This window comes from Tenrec ecaudatus, chromosome 7 (assembly GCF_050624435.1).
Source record: "Tenrec ecaudatus isolate mTenEca1 chromosome 7, mTenEca1.hap1, whole genome shotgun sequence".
Lineage (NCBI taxonomy): Eukaryota > Metazoa > Chordata > Mammalia > Afrosoricida > Tenrecidae > Tenrec > Tenrec ecaudatus.
This window is the reverse complement of record NC_134536.1, coordinates 123890106-123916648: the sequence shown is the minus strand read 5'-3', so window position 1 is coordinate 123916648 and position 26543 is coordinate 123890106. Positions and strand designations below refer to the sequence as shown.

Sequence of the window (26543 nt, the reverse complement as noted above, 5' to 3'; positions counted from 1 at the left end):
GGGCCCGTGGGGGGCTCCCAGTAAGTCCCTCCCCTCATCCCACCCCAAGTTTCTGCTCTTCAGCACTTAGCAAGCAAGATCACAGTCGCCCTGACCATTGGAGGTTCTCACCGCAAGTTTTCGTTTGAACTCGCTGAGTGATCGCTCACAGCTGACAATGGAAAGCCCTGTGGTTCACAGCAGTGCTTAGTGATGCCCCCTTCAGGTGGCGCCCAAGGCACCTGCCGCACGCACGGACCTCAACTGCGATGCTTGTCTCTGCCCTCATAAGGTCTCCTTTCACCCCCTGGCCACAGACTTACCTTCTTGTTTCTATTTTTATAGTTATTATTTTTAATTCGTAGTTAGCATATACATCACGTCATTCCTCAGTTCCATCATGCCAAGTGCGATCGCCACCGCAGTCCGTTTTCCCCGGGCCATACTTGGGTGATTGCCCTCTTTGATTGCTAAGCACAGCGATGTTTAGGACGGTCTCCTGAAGACGGGCAAGCACAGGCAAACCTGAGAGATGTTGGGGGTTTGCTTCCGGGCCACCACGAGGCAGCAAATAGCACAGTATAAAGAGGCAGAGAACGTTTATGACCCAGCGCTTACGAAAGTGCCACTTGCAGTATGCGTGCGGTGCGATCCAACGTGGCGTGCCTGGACTCGGCTTCTCAACCCTCGCACTGCACGCAGCAGAGGCAGGCCTTCCCTCTATGTTGAAGAACCAGTCAGCTTTTATCTAATGTATATGCATACAGACATTAAAAAACCTCCCTGTGGTCGAGTCCATTCTGACGCATGGCGACCCTATAGGGCAGGGGAGAACTGCCACTGAGGGTTTCCGAGACTAAAAATTTGCACCAGAGTAGAAAGCCTCATCTTTCTCTCTCGGGGCAGGTGGTGGTCTCGAACTGTTGACCTCGAGGTCAGCAGCCTACATATAGCCAATAGGCCATCAGGGGTCCTACCTGCATGCCTATATCCTCCAGTTTGGATTTTCCTACAAGACTAAGAGGACAGATGGAGGGTGTGAATGGCAAAGTTCTTGAGGACTAGCTGAAAGGTTGACGGCTCTGACCCACGGGGAGCCCTTTGGGAGACCCGCACAGTGCTCCGACTCAGACAGGTCTGGGCCATTGAAAAGCTATACTCTGCCACGTTTGGGACAGTCATGAGTCAGAATGACAATACTAACCCAAAGTCAAGGCAGTAAGGCGGGATCCCCTTCCTCAGCTCCCTTTGTTGGAAGCATTAGTGTGGAAGTGTTGTCCTGTGTGAATCGTGACAGCCTTCGGACATCAGGCTCCCGTTTGGGGGGTTATTTTGAACGTCGGCAAAGGCTCACTAGAGCGTCCCACTCTGATGGCCACCGTATTTCTTCCTCGTTAGGCTAAGAGAAACTCCGACTCACAGAGTTAGTTTTGTTGGTTTTGTTTTGCTTTCCTTCTTTCTGAAGAACCAAGGGGACGTTTTTCACCCAGAATGCCTTCTGCAGTCTTGCAGAAGGTGACACTGAAGATTCTTTTCCTCTCCCGGTGTGGCTATGAGAGCATGACCGTTTTCAGGATGATGTGTGAGGATGCAAATCTGCCCACAAAGGGCGGCGCAGAGACAATCACCTGAGCAGCGCAGTGGACAGTCACCCCCACGGCCCACCAATCCCCACTTGGCAGAACCTGGAGAAGAGGATGCTGAACGCCACCGTGAAGGACCATCTGGACCGAGCGTGGAGCACCTCTCCAATCGTTGCGGTCTCCTGTCATTCGTCCTCTTGGCACGTTCTTTGGAAGTCGAGTGACAAGAGAGAAGCTCATGCCTACAAATTTTGGGGGAAAACACAGTATTTAACAAAACAAACACAAGAAATATCCTCCTTCTCTCTTTACCCAAAGGACAGTCTACCTACTAACAACACCTTTTTTTAAAAAAAACTTGGTTTTACTATGATACCATTTGACCCCAACTCTTGGCTAGGTTACTCCAGATGATCCCCAAGGTTGTCTTCAGCATCCTCTATTCAGCTCTTGTCACTGTCCCCCCCCCTCCCCAAGGCTGCAGAGAGCTAGACAAAGCCATCCCTGGGGAATCTCGGTAAGTGTTATTCTCCTGGAGAAAGGCACAAGGCTCTGGAACGGCTTCTCCCTCTCTCCCCTCTCCCTCGGGCTTCAGTCACCCTCCCACTCCTCTCAGCACCCAAAGGAATTTCTCTCTGGAGGTGGACTTTTACATAGTGAGAGGGAGGCATTTGGGTGCAGGGCAGATGATATCCTGGTAATGGTTTTCTTCCACCTCCAGGGGTTTGGCTGAAGAGAAAGCACGCCTACATCTGCCTGGCTGTCATCTGGGCCTACGCTTCCTTCTGGACCACCATGCCCTTGGTCGGTCTGGGGGACTACGTTCCTGAGCCCTTCGGAACATCGTGCACCCTCGACTGGTGGCTGGCCCAGGCCTCTGTAGGGGGCCAGGTTTTCATCCTGAACATCCTCTTCTTCTGCCTCTTGCTCCCAACGGCTGTGATTGTGTTTTCCTACGTGAAGATCATTGCCAAGGTTAAGTCCTCCTCCAAAGAAATAGCTCATTTTGACAGTCGGATTCATAGCAGCCACATGCTGGAAATGAAACTGACCAAGGTAAATGCAGCCAAACTTTACAGAGTTGTTTATTAGTCAGCTATGTAGGGCAGAGGACAGGGTAGTTTGGAGGCTGGGAGACTAGCTTAAATGTCTTATTTACACGCGTAGGAGCCCTGGTGATGTAGTGGCTTACAAACTGAACTGCTAAATGAAGGTCTAGCAGTTTGAATTCAAGAGCTCCTCCTTGGAAGAAGGGTCACATAAAAATTTAAAGTTTTGGAAACATAAATGATAGTCTATGTCAGTCCTATGGGGTTTCTGTGAGTCAGAATCTCTATGGCAGTGAATTGGTTGTTGTTTTTAATTTCCTACTAATTCTGGGGTGGGAAAACTGACTTTTATTTTCACTGTACATATTAAGTTGAAAGTTTCAGACCTTTGGGGGCATTTCCTATGGACTCCAAAAACACCTCACTGATGTGGAGTCGATTCTAAGTCAGGGTGACCCTATTTGGCAGAGTAGAACTGCCTTTTCAGGCTCCTGAGATTTTAAACCTTGATGGGAGTAGACAGCCTCATCCACTCCTATAGAGTGACGGGTGAGTTCGAACAGCTCTATTGCATAAGTCATCCTCAAAGTCATTTATTTGATATTTTATAGAGAATACCCCACTTTCACATGTTCATTTGGAAACCCGGCAGCTGAGAAATGAATGTTTTGCACCTCTCTTTTGCATTTCTGCTCTAAATGTCTTCCTGCCAAGTCCTCACCCCAAACAATGCTGTTGCCCCATTCTTTAACGAAGTGAAGTGTTGGGGGCGGTGGGGGGATGAAGTCCATGGAGAGCATGGGTGAAATTCTCAATAGCTTTATGTCGCACGGGCTGATGTTTCATACTTAGTCACTGAGCACACACTGGTCAAGTATAATGTATCGAGTCTACTTAGCACCTGCATTTCTGTTTAATTTCCACGGCTGTTAATCTCCATCAAGCTGGCCCACCTCATGGTAACCTCCTGCCTAACAAAGCGTGGACAGTCTTGCATCACCCTCCCGACTACTGGGGCATGTGAGTTCATCATTGCCGGTATGATGCCCACCCCGTCTTTAGAGAGTCTTCCTAGCCCTTGCTGGCCCTCTACTTCCCCAAATAGGCTGTTCTCCCCCAGCGATTGGTCTCTCTCGATGATCCCATATCCCAAACAGATAAGGTAGGCAGCGTTCTACTGTGACCCATAAGGTTTTTCCGTGCCAGCTCTCTCTTCCTAGCCTGTTTTAATCTGGAAGATTGCACCTCCCACTCCCTGAAACCTGCCGCCATGGGTGATTTTGCTTCTATTTGAAATACCAGCAGTACAGCTTCCAGCAGCACAGCAACACCCCCACCCACCCCCACCCCCACTGTCAGTCAAACAAGAGACAGGTGGTAGTTGGTTCCCTTAGGATGGAGGGTAGTTGGCTCCCTCAGGAGCCTTCCTGCTCCTGCCTTGCTTCTGTTCCCTGCCATCAGAGCTCTTGGCCCAGTCCCTTTAATGGCACTTGCTCTAGGCTGGTTATCCAGACATATAGTCCTGGATTGTTTTCCACGGCAGCAAGCTGAGCAAAGGGCCCTGGGAGGTGTGAAGAGTTAACACACTTGCCTGCTGTCTGAAAGGTTGGAAGTTTGAGTTCACCTTGAGACACCTCCGAAGAAAGGACAGATGATCTCCTTCCATGTGTACTGTAGGAAGATACACTAGGGATTGCGGGGGGGGGGGGGGGGGAAAGCTTGTCAGAGGTGACTGATTTGAAGCTAAGTGAGGGCAGGCATTGTGTGTCTTGCTCATGTTTACTAGTGCACACTACCGGCTGCTACCTTCTACCTGCTTCCTCAGGATGGCTTGCATGCATGCATAATTGAAGAAGCCGAGTTAATCTAATGACTGTGATGAATGTATTGACCTCTGGCCATCATGGTCCCATTGTTCACCGAGCGTGAGTCTCTCTGTACCTGATGGGACAGCTTGCTCTCCTTTGTTTTTGACAGTGAAGCTGTGTGTGTGTGTGTTTGTGTGTGTGTGAAGCCTTTGAAGACGTTTGAAACATGAAACTCTGTTTCCCTGAAATGATTCAATTTATTGTGTGCTATGTGCTGTTTATCACTGAGCGTTCCAGTTGAGAGTTCCCCATATGGACTCTCAGCACAGTTTTCGGGAAAGTGGAACTGTATGACTACCAAAAAAAATGACTTTATTAATGGCTTCCTGTGGTTTTCTTCAGTTGTTCTTAGCCTCAGTGTCACTCCCCAAGAGACGCAATCCCCAATGGACATTCTTTTTCTCTGATGAGTCTCCTACGACAGACAGCCTTAGAACCTTTTCATAGAACTTGGCAAATTTATGCAGAGTATGCAATATTCATAGAAGTTATAATGATCTCATTTTCGCGTTTGGTTCTAAGTTCCCTATCTGTCTTTCTCTCTAGTCAATCTGTCTTTCTCTCTAGTCAATCTGTCTTTCTCTCTAGTGACATTAACTACCATGTCCTTTTGTTCATTTTGTTGTGCAAGCACTTAACACAACGTCTCTGATATAACAGGGCTGATGCCACATTGGAGGATGGAGAGGAGGATCAGGTCAGAGTGACCTAGAATTAAATCTAGAAGTCAAGCTCAGCCTGGCTGCTGCTAGCTGACTGCCAACCCAGTGACTGGACATCTTTCCAAATCTGAAGAATCTCTAATGTTTTGTTTTGTGCTAGGGGTAGGGTAGAGACCTCTTACTGTCATGGTTACTGTGAAGCCTAGCATTCTTTTTTTGGAGAGGTTGGGACCCCAGGCCCGGAGAGCAGAGATTCCCACACCAGCCTGTCTCAGGAACCAATGGTGTGTGTTAAGGCGTAGGGCGCTCTCTGCTGAGGCCCTGGCTGTAGCCGTCATGCCTGCTGCGGCAGAGCTCTGGGAGAGCTCACTCTTCTAGCTCTGGGCATAATCTTTGTCTATGTGGCCTCCGTTTTCCTTGTCCCATTTTCCCAAGGATGCTGTGTGCTCACTGAGGCCCTTTGAGGAGAGTCCTTTGCTGTCCCACTCAGCCAAAGTCAATGTCTGTTACTTGCAACACCAGATCCCAACAGATGATAGCCCATTTAACCTCTCAGCTCCTTAGCTGTCCATCTAGAGATTAGATGGAATAATCTCTAAATGATCCCCTCCAATGCTGGGGTTCTATGAAAACCACTGGATTGGTGTGGTCATGGCAAGGTCTCTGGCAGTGCCCAAGTTACCGAAATCATCTGGCACCTCTACCGGAGTATTTCCTTCCCTTCATGTGGCAGTGTCCCAACTTCAATGGCCTGGGCTAATGAACAGTCAATTCTTCCCTGTTCCATTGAGCCGGCTTCCCTGTTTCATAATCACTCTTCTTTGGCTTTTGAAGCCAGCCACTGCTGAGTCGGGAAATATTGTGCTCAGTTTTAGACCCAAACTCAAAAACACAGATGTGTAGAGTGACATGACCTAATTTGCATCTCCTCTTTTCAATCACAGCTTTGGATTGTTTATAGTGTAGCGGTATTTTGAGATCTGAGAAAAGTGCAAGTGGGGTGTACAGCATTTATTTATCCCTTTTAGTAAGAAATCATATTTTCTCCGTGGATCTCAACCAGGCTGACATATGGCAGGCCTGCCCAAGAGCGCAGACGTTTTCTTCTTCATCGACACATTGAGGAGAGTTGGGGCTGGTTGTGCAGTTGCTGTTCTGTGGGGGAGTAGAAGGCGAGAGACCCCAAACTAGATGAGCTTGCGGATGTTAAATTGAGCAGCTTCTGAAGAGTTATGGAGCATGGCCTCATGTTGACATATGAGGGACCTGAAGGCCAAGGATGGCTGACAAGCCTTCTTGGCTTACTCGGTGACCGACAGCCCACATGTGGGGCTAACACTCTTGTAACTGCATTGTTGTTGTCACTAGTTGCTACCAAGTCAAATTTTGACTCACACCAGGCCCCGCTGGTCCCATGGTGAAACTCAGCTACTACCTGAAAGTTGGCCGTCTGCACCCCCGCAGGGGCTCCGTGAGCAAAGAGCTGGAATCTGCTCCCATAAAGATGACAACCTGGAAAACTCGATGGGGGACTTCTCCTCTGTCACTTGGGGGTTCTTATGAACATGCTCTAATGCCATCTTTAGATCCCAGTTTCTATGGATAAGTAGCGACTAGTTAGGAGATTTTGTAGATTGGATTCCAGACAGTTTCGATAAAGCAACTGTCGCAATAAAGAGAATCACTCGACTTTTTCTCATTATGTCTCAGTTAGGTGTTCACTTTGCTGTAGTCTACTAAGCACGCAATAGCAATTTGGAAAAGTTTGAAATGAGTTGTGAAAAGCATGGCAGAGTGACACAGAGGGACGAAGGGCACCTGTGTTGCTGGGAAGGGCGCCAGTGGACTTGCTCCCGGTCGGGTTGCCACAAACCTTCAGTTTGTTAAAAAAGTTCACTGAAAAGGAAAGAAAGACAAGGCAACCACTGCGAAGTTCAATAAAGCAAGACCTTCCTGTGCTTGCTCACTAGACCCTAAATAGAAAAGCCAAATCTCACCTTCCCTGGGTTTCTGACAATTGTACCCTGGTACCAATTGTGTTAGACAGGGTTCTCTAGAGAAACAAAACCAGGACACTAATAATTTTGTATATATTTATATAGATAGATATATACAACAGATATAAACGGTTAACTAATCTATAAAACACTATGAATGACTCAGTGCAACTCACTCCCGTGAGACAGTTGTGAGACACTGGCAGTCCTTCAAGTCTTGAGGGCCACCAGGTAGTCCTCTGTAGAGCAATTCAGGCTATCCGGGCACAGGCAGCAAACAGCAAGCAGGTCACCAAAAGTCAGCCAGATGACAGGGTCTGACCGTCCTAAGCTCAAGAGATGAACCTTCTAGTAGTGTGGCAAAGCAGATCTTGAAGGAACCTCAAGTTACGGCCGACACAGTCCATGGGTAGGTGACCCACAGATAGTGTAGCTTGCGAATGGAGCCACAGAATGAGCAAGGCAGCTACACACTCATCGGTGATCAACAAGAGACAGAGACAGAGACAGAGACAGAGAGAGAGAGAGAGAGAGAGAGAGAGAGAGAGAGAGGCTCACCGAGCCATTTATCTCTTCACTCTTCAACCAATCTCACATGGGTTCATTGGCCATGTTGGCACAACAAACCTACCTATCACAGTCAGGTTGCCACAAACCTTCAGTTTGTTAAAAGAGTTTACAAAAAAGGAAAGAAAGACAAGGCAATCCCTGTGAAGCGCAATAAAGCAAGACCTTCCTGTGCTTGCTCACTAGACCCAAAATAGAAAAGCCAAATCTCACCTTCCCTGGGCTTCTGACAGCTGTACCCTTTTCACAGCAAACGGGGACCTTCTCCTTCCTGTCCTCTCAATGCACAGATGTGAGTTCTCCTTTTGTGGCCTCATTTCATCCCTGCCACTGAAATATTACCAGTGCTTTCACTGGATTGGTGATGTGATTCAATCCTGCTATTGGTGGAGAATTATTCCATCTCTATGACCCTTATCCCAAGTCTTCAATTCCACATCGGTTTCATGTCTGGTCTCATCTATTTTCGTATTCAAGGTGACCTAAGCTTTTATTCCAGTGCTCTCTGAAGTCTTATTCATATCTGGGCAAAGAAGCCTGGTGAGAGGAACTAGAAACTCCTTCTGACATGGCAGTCCTTAGATAATCAGAGACTTGGCTCCCCTCACACGAGTCAGTGCAGGCGTGCCATGACTGGGCAAGCTCTCTGTCACCGAGTGCCCTCGCTGCTCAGCACATGGAAAGACCTTGCACGTTGCATTTTGCACGTTGCTCAGCACATGGAAAGAGGGTAGGACTGCCCTGCTTGGAAATCGTTTCTGCTGGAGTAGTCTAGATGTATGGGATCTAAAGGCAGAGGTGTCTGTAATTTGGAGGGTTTACTTTCAACTTAATTATTCAATTATTGCGGTAATTGCTTAATTCGTTTGAGCAGATCGATCCTGGGCAGCACTGCTACGTGACGCTCGCATGAATCACCACTTGAGCTATTATTGATGGCCCTTGGCTCTGGGCAGTAAAAGAGAATGAAGATAAGCCCGCCTGCAGATATGGAACTCTGATGGCGCAAGGGCTGAGCAGTTGATCGCTAACCCAGATGTTGACTGTTTGTACCCGGCAGCCACTCTGTGGGAGAAAGATGTGGCAGTCGACATCCATAAAGATTATAGCATTGGGCGCTTTATCAAGGGAAGTTCTACCCTGTGGTGTAGGGTCTCTATAGATTGGGTTTGTTTTGCTTTGGGTTACAGATGTGTGCTCCTCTTTTAGATGCTAAGCATGGGTTCTGTGAATTATCTCCCACCAAGAAACTGTGTAATTTAGGGATGTGAAGTCTTCTTGCTTTTCTAAGGAGCCAAACTCCCTACACTCACAGAGATCCTATAAGATGGAACTGCTCCTGTGGGTTTCCAAGACTAACTTTTCACTGAAGTCCAAAGCCCCATCTTTCTCCCGTGGAGAACAATCACCTCAGCTGGTTAGCAGCCTTGCAGCTAGTAGCGCCAACTCTTAACCACTATGCCACCAGGGCTTCAGGGAGCCCAAGGGGTGAAAAGAAATAGAAAAATAAAAAGCAACGTGAGAAAGAAAATTTGGGAAGTAGAAGAATGGGGACCCATCTAGGAGTAGGGAAAACAAGGAACAGACTGATGAAAGGATTGAACAGGTTCCAAGATGGGTAGAAGGTGGTGGAAACATAAATATGAGTGAAAGTCTTGACACTTTTTGTCTATTGTAAAATAATTCTAAAATTTGGGGGTATATATTTTTAAATGAATTGGTGAAGAAGAGTGTCTCACACCAGTTAACCTTGTATTCACCTCCAAAATCAAAGTAATATTCTAGGTCTAGTCTTCTACCTCTTGCTGCTTTAGACACAATTAATAGTCATTCAGCTTGAAGTATTTCACTTTATTCCCAGAAAATCCACAATCATTCATTTGCTCTGTGTTTAAAAACCAGCCGGATACTTAATTCTCTCGTGTACTTTAAGAAGGATAGCATGATGCAAAGGCGTTAAGTCCTTCCTGTTCTGCATTACACACTCCCATAAAAGTAGAAACTATGTAAGATTATTACAGACTCAGTGCTAGCTTATTTTTTGTCAATGACTTTGAGAGCAGCACAGAAAATAGCTTTTGAAATTCTGCAAAAATCATTGGATGACTCACCGAAGGAAGAGGGATGGAGCTATATTAAGACCCCAGACATTTGCTGAAGCAAACTTTATGTAGTTATTGTTTCTTTGGGGATTTAGGAAAAAATAGTTCTCACTTCAAAGCTTTGAGCCATCTATTCCATTTACAAACAGAAATCACACAAACAAAAAGCAACTTTTCTCCTGGGGAAACTTCAACAGAAAGATGGGACTAGCAAGCCCAATAGGATACATAGTTCTAGGGGTGCATTAAAGACATAAAACCGAACCTAAGACGAAATCAAAGGAGTGCTTGTTGAGATTATTCTGACTCATGGTGACGTCCAAGTGTGTCCATACAGTTTTCAAAGACTGATTTTTGAGGGGTGGGTTGGGGGAGGGTGCAGCATTTTACCAAGCCTTTCTTCTGAGGTCTCTTGATGTGGATTTTTCCACTAGCAGCTGAGAACGTTCATCGTTAGTGTCCCCCAACGATTCCATTAGCACTTGAGTATAATGTCAAGCTTGGATGAGAAGGTTGACTCAAAGCCAGTAAGCAGGAGTGTAAGCAACACGCGATAACTGGCCTCCGTTGATGCATCCCTCTCTGTAGATGCTTTATTTGCTAAATTGAAGAATACATTGAAGAGCATTGACTCTTTTTTTCTTGTTTCTTTTTTCCATTGTAAGATTCATTTTTAGAGATGGGTTTTGTACTTATTAGACGAACTTTCAGACTCTGGTAAGTTTCCAGGGGAGATTTTCTAAGCTTCTTGCTTGACACAGTCTGCCAAATGTGAGATTGAGAGAGCACACACACTCTACAGACAAGAAGTTCCACAGGTAAGGTAAACTGAACACAGGAGACCAGGCTTCGCAGTCAATGGATCTGCTCCCACCAAAGACAGAAATCCACCCCTACCCATAAGACTGCATTCTACGGAAAACATGCAGAGAGCTGTGTTTCTAAGCCAAATATTCTTATTCTACAAGTAGCAAAACATTTTGTACCTTTTGGTTCAGCGTTGATCTTTCACAGTAGTTTGTCATGACCTTGATTATGGTAATGGTTATATCTTATTTTTCTTAAATAAATGGTTGAGGGGTAGACGAAATAGCGCCGAGTCTCAGATAGCTCCATCCTACCATCTTGCAGGAAAATCGAGATAAAATTCTATAATACCCCAAAGGAGGGGCGTAATTTTGTTCACTAAGTCATGTGCCAATCCCTGTTCCTATAATTGTAGCCAGGGGTGTACAGTCCCCAGGCTTGGGTCCTGTCACGCCTATGATTGAAACACCATAGACTCAACCTAGGTTGTAGGAAAGATACAAAAAAAAATGTTAAAGTAGAAGGTATATAGGGAAGATGAAAACAAAAACACAACAAACTTAAAAAACAAAACAAAATACAAGGGGCTCATTTGCACATAGAATATTCTAGTAGATAACAGTACAAGGGGACTTCAAAAGGTCATGAAAAATAGTTGAAAGATAATGGATTTTTCTCCATGATTTTTTAAAGGATACTTCAAAGTCAATATCTCTTTACTAGGACCTGAAGTATCCCAATTTTAAAATAAAATCCAAAGCTTGCATTTTGTTTGCCAATGTCATTACCCTAATTAAGATCTCATCATTATTTCTTGCTGCTTAAGCAAGCCTGCTGTGGGAGGAAGGTCTTTGTGGGCAAGGTTTGTGTTTGCTTTCTTCGTTGCTTTATGCTCGACCCAAAATATAGAGGAGGGGCTTAATAATGCCTGTTGATTACTACAGGTACATGTTGATTATTATAATGCAGGTTGATTGTTATAGAAAACCCTGCGTACATGCAGGCTGTGCCCGTTTCCAGCCTCATCTTTTGTTGTGTTCTCAAACATCAGTGACTATTACCTACAAGTCCCCATACTACCTCACAGGTCCCTGTCTCTATACTCATGTCTACCTTATATCTTGAATACTATTTATTTCCATTTCCAAGGGGGCAGGTGATAGACCCTACTCAACACACACACACACACACACACACACACACACACACACACGTTCTTCATCTGACTGATAGGCTATAGCTTCGTCCTCCTCTGAGGACATCTAAATCATGGTACTTAAATCACCTCAGCCTTGTCGTATGTACTTATTCTCAGTTTAACCAGGGGCACCTTCAGCACAGGCACTCATTGTATTGGTTAGGTCTAGGGTTTCGATTCTGTCAAACTTAAGTGAAAGGATCTACAGGGTCGAGTAGAGAGTACTCATTAAAAGACACGGATGGTTGTGCTGGCCCCAAACTCATGAAGACCTTGTGCCCAACAGGCTCAGACTGTCTGCCTCGGCTAATTTTCAGAGGTCGATTGTCAAGTCTTTCTAGGCTCCCATGGTCTAGGACCTGCTCCCCAGCAGAGTAACAAGCGAGTCTTCATTGACAGATAAGTCATGGCTGCATTAGAGAAGCAACGGCCACGAGTCAAACCGGGAAGACTCCTACGACCGAGCCCCCTGTGCCCTCACCAAATCGCTAATTACAACATTGCTAACGAGATTACCTTGCAAGTGGTGAAGAACCAGGAGGAGCACCTTAGGGGTCATCTCTAATTTTTCTTTGGTAGAAATAGAAAGAGACCAAACCCGAACACAATCTCAGTTTTGGGAGGGAGAAAGATATTTTCTGGAAAAGCCTTGTTCTTGCAACGGTGTCACTTTGGGGTGACGTCAGAGGAACCTATTTTATGGGATACCAATATCTGAGCTTCAAAATCAAGAAAAGCTTGAGCCCAAAGAAATAACATGTAATTGAAATCTCTGAAGAAGATTCCTATTTAAATGTCAAATGGGGCACAATTGCTAAGTTTCCTGAGGCAAATATGGGTGATTTATAATTTCATCAAGGTGAACATATGCTCAGCCTAGATTTGTAAGTGGATGTGGGTTGAGGAGTCTAAAAATCTCAGAATCACAATTTAAGCATGACTTCGTGGTGCATGCACGCACAATCTGAGAGTTCGTGGTGTGTGTACCCACAATCCGAGAGTTCTTTAGGGTCGCTGGGTGTGCGCAAAATCCGGATAGGAGTCAGTGTAGGAAATGGTCAATGGCTTGAAGAGCTGTAACAACCCCCTTCAACTTCACTTTTTAGAAGTATGTGTGAAAATTATTTCTAGGAGCAAGATAAAAGGAAACCGGTAAGCTTTCTTGATTGTAAATGTTCTGTACGCCGAACTCCATCCCGATTGTTCAAGCTCTCTTCCTCCTTCAGACTTCTTGACTCTCTTCCCTGCTGCCTTCTCTCACCAGGTGGCGATGTTGATCTGTGCTGGCTTCCTGATTGCGTGGATCCCTTATGCCGTGGTCTCTGTGTGGTCAGCATTTGGAAAGCCGGACTCCATCCCCATTCAGCTCTCTGTGGTGCCAACCCTACTGGCAAAATCCGCAGCAATGTACAACCCGATCATTTACCAGGTCATTGATTACAAATTTGCCTGTTGCCAAACTGGTGGTTTGAGAGCAACCAAGAAGAAGTCTTTGGAAGGCTTCAGGTAAAATTCCCGAAGCTTGGAAAATGAATGGTACTTTCTTTGTTTCAACAACCTGTGGAATTCATGCCACTCAGCTTGGGGTTAGAGCTCACCACTGAGGTTTGTGGAATGAGGACTTATTCTCTCTCCATTGAAATTCCTGAAACTTGACATCAATTATGTGGGAATTCGATGACATGGTGAGAAAAAATTGGTTGGGTTTGATAAAGTAGGGGCCAGTGACTATCTATCTATCTATCTATCTATCTATCTATCTATCTATCTATCTATCTATCTATCTATTTGTTGCTACAATGCTGAAAAGGTTTTATTGGAGCTTCCAGAGTAAGAGAGACTAGGAAGAAAGGGTTGTTGAAAAAGACAATCAACGAAAACTCTATGGATTTCAATGGTCTGACGACGTTTTATATGAGGTCCTGATAGTCAGAGGCTGACAAGGCACCTATATGGGAAGATGTGGGTTTTTTAAAAATCTCTTATTCTTTCAGATTGCTTGATCAAGTGACAAATCTTTTGAACTTTAGTGTCAAAGGAAAAAAGGCTACAAGAAGGCACACTCTTGCTGTGGTGCCCTGCTAAGTGGTACGGTGCAAACGATACACAATTTGGAAGGGAAACACCATTGTTTAAGAAAAATCCTGCTGTTGACAGTAGCTTCCAGAGTTTGGGGAAAACAAATTCATGAGAAGAGCCTAAAATTGGGATAAAGCGATAAAAATGCCCTCTATTGAGGTGCGTGCCTTAAACTAAATGGGCATGTGTTAGGGCTTGGCCGACAACGGTCAGTATTTTTCCCTTTCTCCTCTTTCATAACTGGCAGTTAAAGCATTCTCTTTTGAATTGAGTAGTTACATTCAAATGTTAAAATGCTTCTATTTTGGAAGGAATACCATTTTGTCCTTATCAGCTATTAATGCTTTATTATGAACGCAGGTGGTGAGAATAAGTGTCTGAGAGCAGGGGTGGAAAAAGATCACGGGCCACTTCTTGCACTGAAGACGATGGGAATTTGAAAGGAATGGCTGAAAACAAATTGTACCTACCTTGTAATTGTGCCTCGGCCTAGCCCTGTGCTCTGCATATCTCTTCCCAGCGTGAGCAGCACACAAATACTCAGCACTCACCAACAGGGAGAAGGAGATTGATGTGGAAGGAGGGGAATTTATGTGATCTAGGGCCACAGACCTTTGGAAAAAGTCAGCCAGCCAAGAGACAGCTTAGTTCACACGTTCCTGTTAGCCATTTATAAGAAATGCTCTCCTCTTCTGGAGGAGAGCAAGGGTTATTTCTAGAGCGTTAGCTTTTGGTGGAGAAAGTAGGGAACTGTGGAAGGAAGGAGCCCTTGTGGCCTCGAGGGTTCTCTGTTGGGCTGCTAACCATGAGTTGGGTGCTTCAAAGCCCTGGGCACTCCACTGGAGAATGCAGAGTCTGTCTGTATCCTATTCTTGCTTGGTCCGCATCGGACTGCTAACCTCAACTTCAGTGGTTCAAACTCATCCAGCTGCTCTGCAGGAGAAAGGTGAGGCTCTCTACTCCTGCGAAGATTTGCTTCCTCAGACACCACATATAGCGTTGGGATGCATTGGAATAGACTTGATGTCAGTGCATTTGTTTGGTTTTAGAGTCTTGAATCAGGCTGTTAGTCTAAGGGGTTGGTTGTTCAAACTCATTCAGGTACTCTGTGGGAGAAAGACCTGGGAATTTGCTTCCAGAAAGTTTCCAGCCTAGACAATCCCAGGAGGCAGTTCTCCTCGGTCACATGGGGGCACTATGAGGGGGTAGGGGCATCTAACACTAACAACACTGAGGAGCCACCATGTCAGGGACCTGTGAGGGCTGGCTTCAAATGCTTGTCTACTCTTAGATGGAAAATGCCTGTTCCAAAGGCATTGGGGTGTACATGGAAGGAGTGAGACACTGTACAGTTCTAGGACTGGTAGTGTTGTGGGTAGTGTGTCGGGTTGTTAACCCCAGGGTCAGCAGTTTGACTCCACCAGAGGCTCATGGGGAGGGAGAAGTTCTGTGTCTTTCTACTCCCTGAGAGATTTCTAGCCTTGGAAGTCCACAGGGTTAGTGCTAGTCCGATCAGAAGATCACTCGGAGTCACAATGGGCTCACTGGCAGCGAGTATGTTACGAGGGAGAAAGAGCAAGGGAGCACCATGCTCCCAACTCCGGCATTGCTATGGTAACCTCACCCCCCTTCCTTCGCAATGGCTGACTTCCCAAGAAGACACAGGCCCCATTGGAGAGATAGGTCAGTGCAGTGAGATTTATACGGGCGTGTAAGACAGTCGCTCCGCGTGCCAGACCCTAGAGAAAACCTCGGGTCCAGGAGTCCTTCACTCTGAATATTCTAAATTACATGATTTATTTGTATGTAGTTCTCATTAGAGTCTCGTGCATGTAACGTTCCTTACACATGTTACATGACCCTCTTCTCCCCTGCTCTAGGCTGCATACCGTCACCACAGTCAGGGAGTCTTCTGCTGTGCTGGAAATCCATCAAGAGGTATGAAGATGGGCACGCAGCATCTCCACGGACACCTCGGCCCACGTCTTTGTCTCTCCCCCGCTGTTTTGTTGGATTGTGATCACACTTTTCTCTTTATATTATATTTTTATATTTTGTACACCTTTCCCCCTTTTCCTCAATCCAGGGTTAGCTGGGGAATTCCAAAGTCAGAGCGTACACTATTCTTCAGGAATTTTCCAGGAGTATTGTCAGTATACGCCCTCTTTTAATTTCCTTTGTCTCAGCCTTGAAAACCTATTGGTGTCCCAGACAGCATACAGTCCAAGATATTGAGAAAATGTTGTCAAGCTGTACTGACTTACTTTTCAGTGGCAAGTCGGGGATTCGATCCTTTTTCAATGGGGCCATCGTGGGCGTAGTGGGTTGGGCAGGTGCTTGTTTCCTCGGTCATTCTCTCCTCCTATGAAAGCAGTAACGAGCTCCTGGCAGTGATTCCCTCACCTGGCCCTTTAGGGAAATTGGCTTTGTCTTAATTCCCTAGGTAGCACACTTTCCCCAATTTGAGGACAAAAATAACCCTTTAGATGGTAATTTTACCTATGTGGGCTTTTCTCATTAAGTTCTAATCACTAATATAGTAGATGTAATAGAGTCGTACTAATTATAATTACTCAGCTACCACATTTATTGAAAGTAGCTTTCTATGCATGTTGTTTCTTGTACTTGGTTGCCTCTTGTTACTGTTATTTCCTTTTCTGTTGCTCTTTTTCTTCAAGGAAGGTCTTGCTTGAAGGATCAGGGAAGGGGATAAAAGTCTGAGAGAGGATTTAATATCCAAGTTAGATCCCTGCCCGTTATGAGCTCATGAAAGCGGCTGGTGGGTAAACACTAGGTCTAAATAGGCCTTGACTTCAGTCCTTGTCTGGCATTTTGTGCGTGTGTGTGGGTGTGTGTGTCTATATTATAATTATTGGGAACAAATCCCCAAGATCCCTTCAAGGTCTAGCTAAGTGTCCTTCTTGCCTCCTGTGAACCTGCTCATGTCCTTTGATCACTTTTTCTGTTAACCAGAGGTGAGGGCAGTGACAGTAGAAAGCAAGGGGCTTCTCCAGCAGTGAGAATTCTCTCTCTATCCCTTCCTCGAAGGGTTTATAGGGAATTAGATCCTCCTCCATGGCTCAGTCCTCAATGCACACACTTTCAGTGTCTTTGCATTTTAGTTTTCTTGAGACCTTGGGTGTAGCATGAGAATAGGCTGATGTGTGCCAAGAGTATAATGAGGACCACATAGATACATGTGTGCGAGCATGCTCTATGAGCAAGCCCAAACAGGGCCTACCTCTGCCAGTGTCTTGGGATCACTTCATAGAGTCTGGGGAGAAGAAGCAGAACTGGCATGTGGGCAGATGTAGACAAATATCAAGAATAGAAGCATGCAGGGGCATACCCCCTAGGTGGAGGGGAAGCAGGGTTAGAGTGCAGAATCAGACTGCCTAGGTCTATATGCCCTAGAAACCTTGTAAAATGGGAGCAGTAACAACAATCACCATTACATTGAGAATTAGTGGGATTATGCCTACGAGAGTCAGTTAGCATTGTTCCTGCAGCGAAATGCCTATAACCCTCTGCACTATTCACGATTGCTATTATGATCAAAGTTCCTACCTGGCACAAATATTTAAGCACTCACCAGCTACTGGAAATTCTAGTGTATCCAGAGGTATTTCAGGAGAAAGCCCTGACAATTAGGTTTTGAATGGTTATAGCCCCGAAACTCCAATGGGGCACAGTTATGCTCTGCACCCTACATGGTCACAAGGAGCTGAGACCGACTTCAAGACAGTTAACTGGCTTGCTTTGCTTTGGGGTGGTGAGAACAGGTAAGGTACTTGGCTGATAAATTCTTATTATTTTCTTTTAAAGATTGAGTTCCTATTGTCTTAATCGGTGTACTCGATTTCTCTGGGTTCTAGCATCCATCGCAATGACTGCACAGAACTCACAGGAAAAATCCACGGTCAAAGGGTTTATTAAGGAAGTTAACAAGTTGTAATGCGCCTGAGAAACACTCACCGCGTTGTATTGTTGACCAGGAAGACATGTTACAAAGTTCTTTCTGGTTTGCTAATAAATGCCCCATGGGCCATCCCAATGTGTTATGAACTTCAACCAGAAGGCTTTCCGCTCAAGGTCCCTGGGTCAGCAAACCCAGCCCCCCAGATTAAGGGCCCAGAGGCACCCCATTCCAGTCAGCCTTAGCCTGAGGGCACTCAACCCTGTGGGTCAGCAAGTCAACTTCCCCTAGTCAGTCCCCAGAGGCGCCCCACTCCACCAGCCAGCCTCTTGCACAAAAGCTCTTAGCTTTACTTGTTCTGTGAGTTGGGAAGTCCATCGCTTTGTCCCAAGCTCACACTCCTGCTTCTGTTGCTGCTCCTCTGATGGGATAGCTTTACTCTGGACCCAGGAGGTTCACTGCCCGGGAATCTGAGGTCCATAGGATGTGCCCCACTCGTGGCTCTTGCTGGTAATGGGATCACTGCTGCTTCTCAGAGGGCTTATTTTATACACAGCAGGACGACACTTCAGGGAGTCCTGTTCACAATTACTCAGAGGTGAATCCTCTCAGTATCTTCCCCACCTTCTTACCAGACCCATGCAGGGAGAGGTCGCCTGGTGGGAGTTAGAGACTGTGTGTAGAACAGTCACATTAAATAATGACCTGGCCCGACAGAGTCCCCCAAAGGTATATTCGCAAGGAAGACTTGGCAATTCATTACCCCCAAAATCAGCCATTGAAAGCGCTATGGAGAACAGCGCTACACTGACCACATGAGTTAGCGTCCACTCAGTAGCAACTGACTGCCATCATCACTTCCACTGGTTACTGTTATTACCTTTAAAGCAGGTGGAGGGGTGAGAGGTAGGGCTAGGAATAGTTGCTATCCAAAGACTGTGTGGCTTATACTGTTCTATGGATTTCACTTAGAAAGGGAGGGGGAGGTCCTCCAGCATTTCAGGCCAGCAAAGGAAATGATGCCATCTATAAGTATAAATGGCACTGCAGAGGGATGGGTAGTGTGGTGGGTTGTGAATGGGTCGAGATTAGAGGCTGGGATATAAGGTAAAAGGCCTTATAAAAATGATCATATATGAGGCCCTGAATTGAGGAATGGTACTAGAGCTGGATGCAAGCATGGGGGTTTCAAATGCTTTCTGATGGGGGAGGCACTAACAGTGGATTGTACGGGAGAGAGAGGAGTCAAAGATGGCTTGATCCTATGTGGATGATGGTGTCCAATGAAGAGGAGAGTGCCCAGGGGGCCAGATGATGAGCTATACTTGGGATGTGGAGAAGGCAGGCTGCCCAGCCCAGGTGGAGCTATGCAACATAGGCCAAGATATTCTAAAATGATTCCTGATAATATGGAAGTTTGTGAAGTTCGGGAGTCAAGCAGATAGGAAAAGGACGCTATGGGGCCTTTTAAAATTTGCCTTCAAAAGACTTGAAGAAAATGAAGCGAGGGAGACTGTTTGTGCTGGATGGGAGGATTCAGCAAATGAATGATGTACAGAAGACAGAAAAGAACATTCAGGGTAGTGTCTATTTGTCTAAAAATTTAACAACGGTATCATGCCAAAGTCTCTGAAGGCAAATTGTACCCTGCCATTTATCAACTGTTTAACTAAAATATGGCCCTGAACACAGGTATAAGGAAGGATTAGCATAGTTATTAGGCAAAATGGAATTTAAATAGTTGAGGCTTTGGGGAAAATCCTAGAAAAACTTCTGTTTCCAATTAGAAAAGTATGATGTAAAAAGTGATCCTCTATGGTCTGGTTCCATATTATATATTTTTTTTCTTTAAAACAATACTTTTATTGGGGTTCTTACATCTCTTATCATAATCCATACATTCATCCAGTGTGTGAAGCACACTTGCACATATGCCGCCACCATCATTTTCAAAGCATTCTCTTCCCATTTGAGCCCTTGATATCAACTCCCCATTTCTTTCCCTTCCCTCCCCGACCTGTCTGCCCTCCCTCACAAACCCTTGATAAGTTATAGATTATTAGTTTCATTCCTTATATCGTCCTCAGTCACCCCTCACCCACGTTTCCATTATTTGTCCCCCAGGGAGGGGCTTCTAGGTTGATCCTTGTGATAGATTTCCCCTTTCTCCCCCCACCCTCCCCATATTGTATTTTTAATGGTACTTTAGGAGCTGGGTGGCACTAGAAGTATTGGCAGGATTGATAGGGAAGGAGCAAGCTGAACCTTGGGGGTATTAAGAAAAAAGAAAAAAAAAAGAATCAGTAGTCCTTGAAGATTTTCTTGCATGGGTGACTCTATGTGGATGGATAATTTTTCTGAGTGGGTTTTAGTTTCCCAGGGACTTACAATGATTCAAGAAAATTTTGTGAAGTCCTCAAACAATTTCACAAATTTCATTTAAGTTTACTGAGGTATGCAGCCCCCTCCCCACCCCGCCCCCAGAGATATTGGACCCTAGGGTGCTCTGGGGTAGGTATAGGTTGCTAACTTTCAGGTTGGTGTTTGAAACCTATCATCTGATCCACAGGAGAAAGATGTGACTGTCTGCTCCCATAGATAAGACATTGTCTGAAACCCCACCGAGGGCTCCTGGGAGTTGGAATGAATTCTGTGCCAGTGGGTTTGGTTTCCTGGATATCTCCATCTCTACCTTCTCTCCTCACTCATGGTCATCACTTTGATTCTGACATACCTTGATCCGAGAGGACAGGCTAGAATGGCCTCTTTCAGGGTTCTGAGACTGTCATCTGTAGGGGAGTAGAAAGTCTCATCTTTCTCTTGAAGAGCAGCTGGCAACCTTCGGTTTGCAGCCCAATGTGTAACCGATGTGGTTTGTGCTGGGTTGCTAAACTAAAGGGCTGGCCATGAAACCCACAGAGCAGACTCATGCAAGACAAGTCTGAGAGAGCCGAGAAAACCCACTGGGGCAGTTCTAGTCTGTGACATAGGGGGAAGTCACGGGTCATAATTAACTGAATGCCAACTTAACACAACAAGACTATATAAAATTTGTGTACATATGTATGTATAATCTATATACACATGTGTGTAGGCATGCGTATTGTGAACGAGTGCTGTTAGCCAATCCTCGGCAAGGCTGTACCAGTTCTCAAGGTAAATGGCTGAGGTCACATGAGTCAGCAGGCAAAGTCGATTTTGCTTTTTCCAAGAAAAATGAGGCAAAAGAAATATGTTACACAGTAAAACCGCAACAGTTTTATGCAGTATTGTAATTGCCTCAAGAGTCAAGAACTGTTATGGAAGCTAAAAAATTTAAGACTAATTTTCCCCCCCTTAAAAAAACTACCATTGATGGCCTTTAACAACAACAACCCTAAATCCATCAATGGAGATGCTCCTTCAGTTATCTTGAGTGAGGGAGAAAAGACAAGGTGGGGTAAAGGAAGAGAGGAATGATGGAGTGCAAGGTGACTAGGAGGATATTGAAGGGATTACAGAGGCAGGTGTGCCACAACGGCTTTAAGGCTGCCAACAAATTCAGGAGATAGTATATTGAGAGTGAAGTTATTATGTCATTAGAGCAAAAAGGTTAGGAAAGGCAGCACTGGCCATTGATTCAATAACTAATTTTATAGAAAGGAAGCCAAGTCTTACTGTTCAGAAGGCCAAAGAAATGACTATTCTCACTCCTCTGGCATTAAAGGGACAAAAGGCAAGAAATAGAAAAGCTACAGGGGGGATTTGGTAAGGAAACATATTTCATGGCTTGTTCAGGTCCGACTCAAAGTCTCAAACTAGCAGCAAAACCACTGACGCCCCTCCCCCCCAGTGACCTTGCACGATGGAAAAAAAGAAAAGTATAACTTTCAACATATCATCTTGATTGAGCAATGGAATGATATAAAATATATTATGAAGGCATTTCTATCCAAGACACTTAAATCACAACTAGCAGTGGTGTTTACACTGCTTTTCTCAATGATCGTGCACGTGCTTGCCTTGAAAGCAGATGCAAGGTTGTCATGATTGTGTGTAGCTGCCTTCCCAATGTGATCACACGCAGATGAGAGGGCTTCAGAAAGCTCATGGACAAATTCGATGATCCTTGGATTCCATTTTCCCACAAAATTTTTGAAGCCCCTCACACCTACTTTCCCGTGTGCCATCGGCTCTAGAGTAGGGTGCTGTGCGTTCTATAAAACAGGCTGGTAGACAAGGTAATTCCATATCGAAGGTATGCTTTATTGGCTTGGGTTTGGTTTGGCTTGGACATTGGCCAAATCTACACAGGCAAATTCTATAGCCATGCATCCAGCTCTGCACTCAGGAAGCATTTATTAAGTGTCTGAAGTATGCCCTGTGCTGAATGTTTTGAGAGATTTAAAATGTACTTTGTCGGTTTTAAGGAATTTGGAGGTTTGGGCAGTGCTGCCTTCTATGTGGATTGTAAATTGTCCTAGTTGTAATCATTTAAGGTATTCAATGATATCTAACCAAGGGACACCGTTAGGATTTACTTTGATGGGTTCCTGGGAGGACTGTGAAGGACCAGGAGAGCTTTGGGGGCTGGTTTGCATACATGTCTTTGTGACCCATTTGAGAAGAATGTGGGACCTCGGGCCAGTCCGTAGAGATGAATTCATTCACCCCCAGGAGCAAGTGAGCTCCTGCAAGCCAATTTTGGAGGTCTGAGGATTCTCTTTGAGCAAAAGAAAAATTCAAGAATTGTTTTTCTTCCTTGAGGTACAACCAAATTGAGATAGCCAGGTGATTTGAGGCACTAAGTACCCTACAATTTCTCCTAAACAGCAGAGACTCAGCATAGCCTTGGACTTCAGTGCATATTTATGGGATTAGCCAGTGACCAGGCCTCAAACTCAGGTTCAACCAGTCACCAGCTGTGTGGGTATAAACAAATAACACGCTCTCTTAGTGGCCTCTGTTTTCCTAGCTGTGAAACAGGGACATCCATAGGTCTTTAAGGTTTATCGTGATTTACATGAACTATGTTCAGATCCTAGGACACTTCTGGTCCATTGAAAAAAGAAAATACAATGAATGGAAGCTATAATATAATTAAGAGCCTGGTGTAGTGAGTTCCATGTTGGGCTGCTAACTAACCTTCAAGGTCAGCAGTTTGAATCTACCAGCGACCCGGTGGAAGTAGCTACTCCATGAACTTAGCTCCTATAAATATTTACAGCTTTGGAAATCCACGAGGGCCGTTCTACTCTGGCCATAGCATCACGGAGAGTCGGACTTAACTGGGCGGCAGTGAGTTTTTGGTGCATTATTAACGTTATCGTCAGAAGAATCACATCCTTATTCTAAGCGGGGGCTCTGATGACAGCTGTGCACTTTCCCCCTAAAGATGGTACAGGCTTGAAATGCCTGGTCATCCGGTATCGGAAAATGTTCAGGGCTGTCAAGCAACATGAAGAAAACAGAATACGTTGATTCTGTGCGGTTAGTCACGGGTACCTCTGCCACAGGGAACCACTGATGTTAAGAATTATCACCTTGAGAAAATGCTTGACTCGTTCAGCTGTGGTTGCAAGTAGCAGGTGGTGCCAAAGAGCTGGGAGAGGATAACTTGTCTCATTCCAACATGAGTCATCGTGGAAGAAGGGGGTTAGAGCATTGGTCTACTTGGCTCTGGTGGGCGGCACAAAATGACCGACCTCTCCTTAGAAACTTCACTGAGGTCAGAACATAGTCCCCCACCCTAGATGTTTGTGCGAGCAGAATCAGGTACAGACTTTATGTGGGGCTTCTAAGCCAGTTATGGAAAGTCTGTAACTGGCTCACGGGTTCTTGAGTGTGGAATCTATTTGGAGCAGGGAAAATTTCACTTTGAAGGTTTATCGAGGAACTGACTCAATGACAGTGTTTTCTTGCTCTTGTTTTAATGTCTACATAAGGAGCTTGGGGTTACCACGTGGGCTTCTAACTACACAGTCGGCTCACAGCCGACCAGTCATTTGGGGGAGCAAGATGCAGCTGTCTGTTCCCATCCCAATGGGCAGCCTCAGGAACTCACAGGGCAGTTCTACTCCGACTATGGATAGGTTCATTGTGAGGTGGAATCGACTCGATGGCAGAGAGTTCTTTGAGTGAATGCCTATCTGGAGTCCCTGGATGGGACAAATGGTTAATGGACTATGCTGTTAACCTTAAGGTCCGAGGTTCAAGGCCACCTAGGGAGGACTAGTGATCACAAACGTCAACCATTGGAACTTTTAGGGAGGACACATGGACTCATGCCTGTGTGTGTGTGGTGTGGGGGGGGTGCCATGAGTCAGAGCGAACTTCACAGCACCCAGTGGATGTCAGTGTATGACGAGGTCTGCACGGTGGGGTCCGGGGAACTGGCTAGAAATGTAAAGCTTGGAGCCAAACGGAATCTGGGTCTCTATTGTCACGATGGGAACCACACACCCACGAGAACCGGTGAAGCCAGGGGTTATGGCAACATTAACGTGACCGTGAGCCTTTCCCCACATCAGCTTGGTGGCCATGAATTATTTTGCAATACTCGGGCAACACTTGAATTCCTGTGAGCCACAGTGTCGCAGCCGATGGACGATGGTATAAGCGCAGGGTGGTCTGGAACGTGTCTTGGAAACCAGGAATATGAGTTCCCCCTGACAAGGCACTTTCTTTTTTCTTTATTTTTTAGATTATTTCATTGGGGGCTCTTACAACTCTTGTTACAATCCAATATCAATCGTACCCGACATATTCATACATATATTCCATCGTTCTTTTCTAGACATTTGCTTTCCATTGAATCCTTGGGATATGCTCCTCTGCCCCCCCCCCCCGACCCCCGCAACCCTCATGGCCCCTTGATAGATTATAGATTGTTCATTATTTTCAAATCTCACACCGACCACTGTCTCCCTTCCCCTCTGGTTTCTGTTGTTCTTCCCCCTGGATGGGGGTGTGTGGTTATGTGCCATTCATTGCAATCAGTGCCCCCACCTCCCCACCTCTCCCCAACACTTCCCCTACCCTTTTGGTATCTTTATTCCCATTCCTCTTCCTGGGTTCCGTGTGTGAGCTTTATCTCTTGCCCATACCTATGACATGCTCCCATCTAGTCCAGAATGGGAAGCTTCTCTGCAGTCATGATGGTGGGAGGAGCGGAGGAGGCCTCAACGGATCCGAGGTATATTGTATGATCCGTTTGTGCTCTACTGACGTGCACTTTTTTATCTGATGAGATCCTGTGGAGGGCTGGTGAGGAGGGGCTATTCCGCTCCCCTCCTGGAGAAAGCAGCAAGGGGAATCGGAGGCTGCCTAGTGAGTCAGCATCCTGTCCGATGTGGCTAAATGAGCCGGGACTGACTCTAACTGGTTGAGATGGAGGGATATTTTGTCTTCCACCCAAGATTTGCTCTTTTGTCAGTGTTTTCTATTTTGAACTTCCAGGCAAACATCTTCCAACACCCACCCTCCCCACATATATACACACCCAAATGAACAAAATCTAATTTTGTTAGAGCCAAACTGAAGAATCTGATCCATTTGAAAATTGAGCCAGATTTGGCAGTAGGAATGCGAAGTTTATCAAAACTGCCCAGAATTAGATGGGAATTGACAAATTTTCACATTCCATCCACGGAAAAGCAAAGCCATGCATGAAACCAAGCTGATGCACAGGTTTCAGAGACTGGAAGTGAAGAACAATGGCTTCGTGGTGGCAGGTCACTCCCCGCCGCTCCCAGGGAGCGGAGAAACCGGCACCCTTCACTCTGTATAGGACCAGGCCTGAAATTGTTCTCAGCACTTTCAGGCTGGCATTTTGCAGGAGCTCGTTGCCAGTGGGGAATTGGCAAGTCATCTATCCTTGACTGTGGGACAGACATGTGGCTGTTTGCTCAGGACACAGATGAAAGCAGGACTCTACACGGGTGCTACCTCTCCAAGGAAGAAGGAGATGATCCAAAGTGAGAGAAAATGGTAACTCCCTCTTTAGGGCTAGTGGCTTCAGGAATCCCTTCCTTTTGCCCTTAGCTGGGCAGACACCTATGGTGAGGAACCACAGAAGCTTAGATTGGCATCATGACAGGCTTGGATGTCTGGGAGCTAGGAGACATGCCACGACCAGCTCACAGTGTTCATGGCAGGAATCAAAGGAGCTGGGGTGTTCTGGGTTTGTGCAGATAAGGCAGAAATGAGAGAGAGAGAGAGAGAGAGAGAGAGAGAGAGAGAGAGAGAGAGAGAGAGAGAGAGAGAGAGAGAGAGATGTCAGAGAGATGATGAGTAAGGGAATGTCCTGTCTCATTCTGGGCCATTGCAGCAGCTGCTGGTCCAAGCCCTGCAGATGGAGACAGCTATGTGGAGAATCTAAGAAAATTGGAACTGTGTAGGCAGAGAAGAGCACCTACTTTCAGGCAAAACCTGCAAAGGCTTGCTAAAAAATATTGCCTGCAAAAGTTGATATTAAGAGGAGGCAGGTGTTGCTTCTTTGAAGTCATTTTTTTTCCTTTTTAGTTTCATTTTCATGCTAGCCCCCGGAGAAAAGCATTAGAAGCGGTTAAGTTCATGGAGCCATAGCTCAGCAGTGTAATTCAGCAGTGAACATCTAGTTGCTGGCCTCAACCCTAGTGGTTGTCGTGTACTGTTTATTTAGATGCCTACCAACCCCAAATGATGGAGTGGCACTGCCCCATTGGCTTTCCTAGTCTGTCATCTCTATAGGAGCAGATTTCTTGGAATTGTCACCTT

At 45.7% G+C, this 26543-nt stretch overlaps 1 protein-coding gene across 1 annotated transcript in view; it reads left to right on the top strand.

Moving 5' to 3' along the window:
* OPN5 (opsin 5) overlaps window positions 1–15835 on the top strand; it is a 28168-nt gene extending 12333 nt beyond the window's left edge. Inside the window, exons 4-6 of the mRNA XM_075554077.1 lie at window positions 2284–2618; window positions 13077–13318; window positions 15772–15835. Coding sequence (XP_075410192.1) covers window positions 2284–2618; window positions 13077–13318; window positions 15772–15835 — 641 coding nt within the window. The remainder of the gene's footprint in view (window positions 1–2283; window positions 2619–13076; window positions 13319–15771) is intronic.
* Window positions 15836–26543: the final 10708 nt, after the last annotated feature.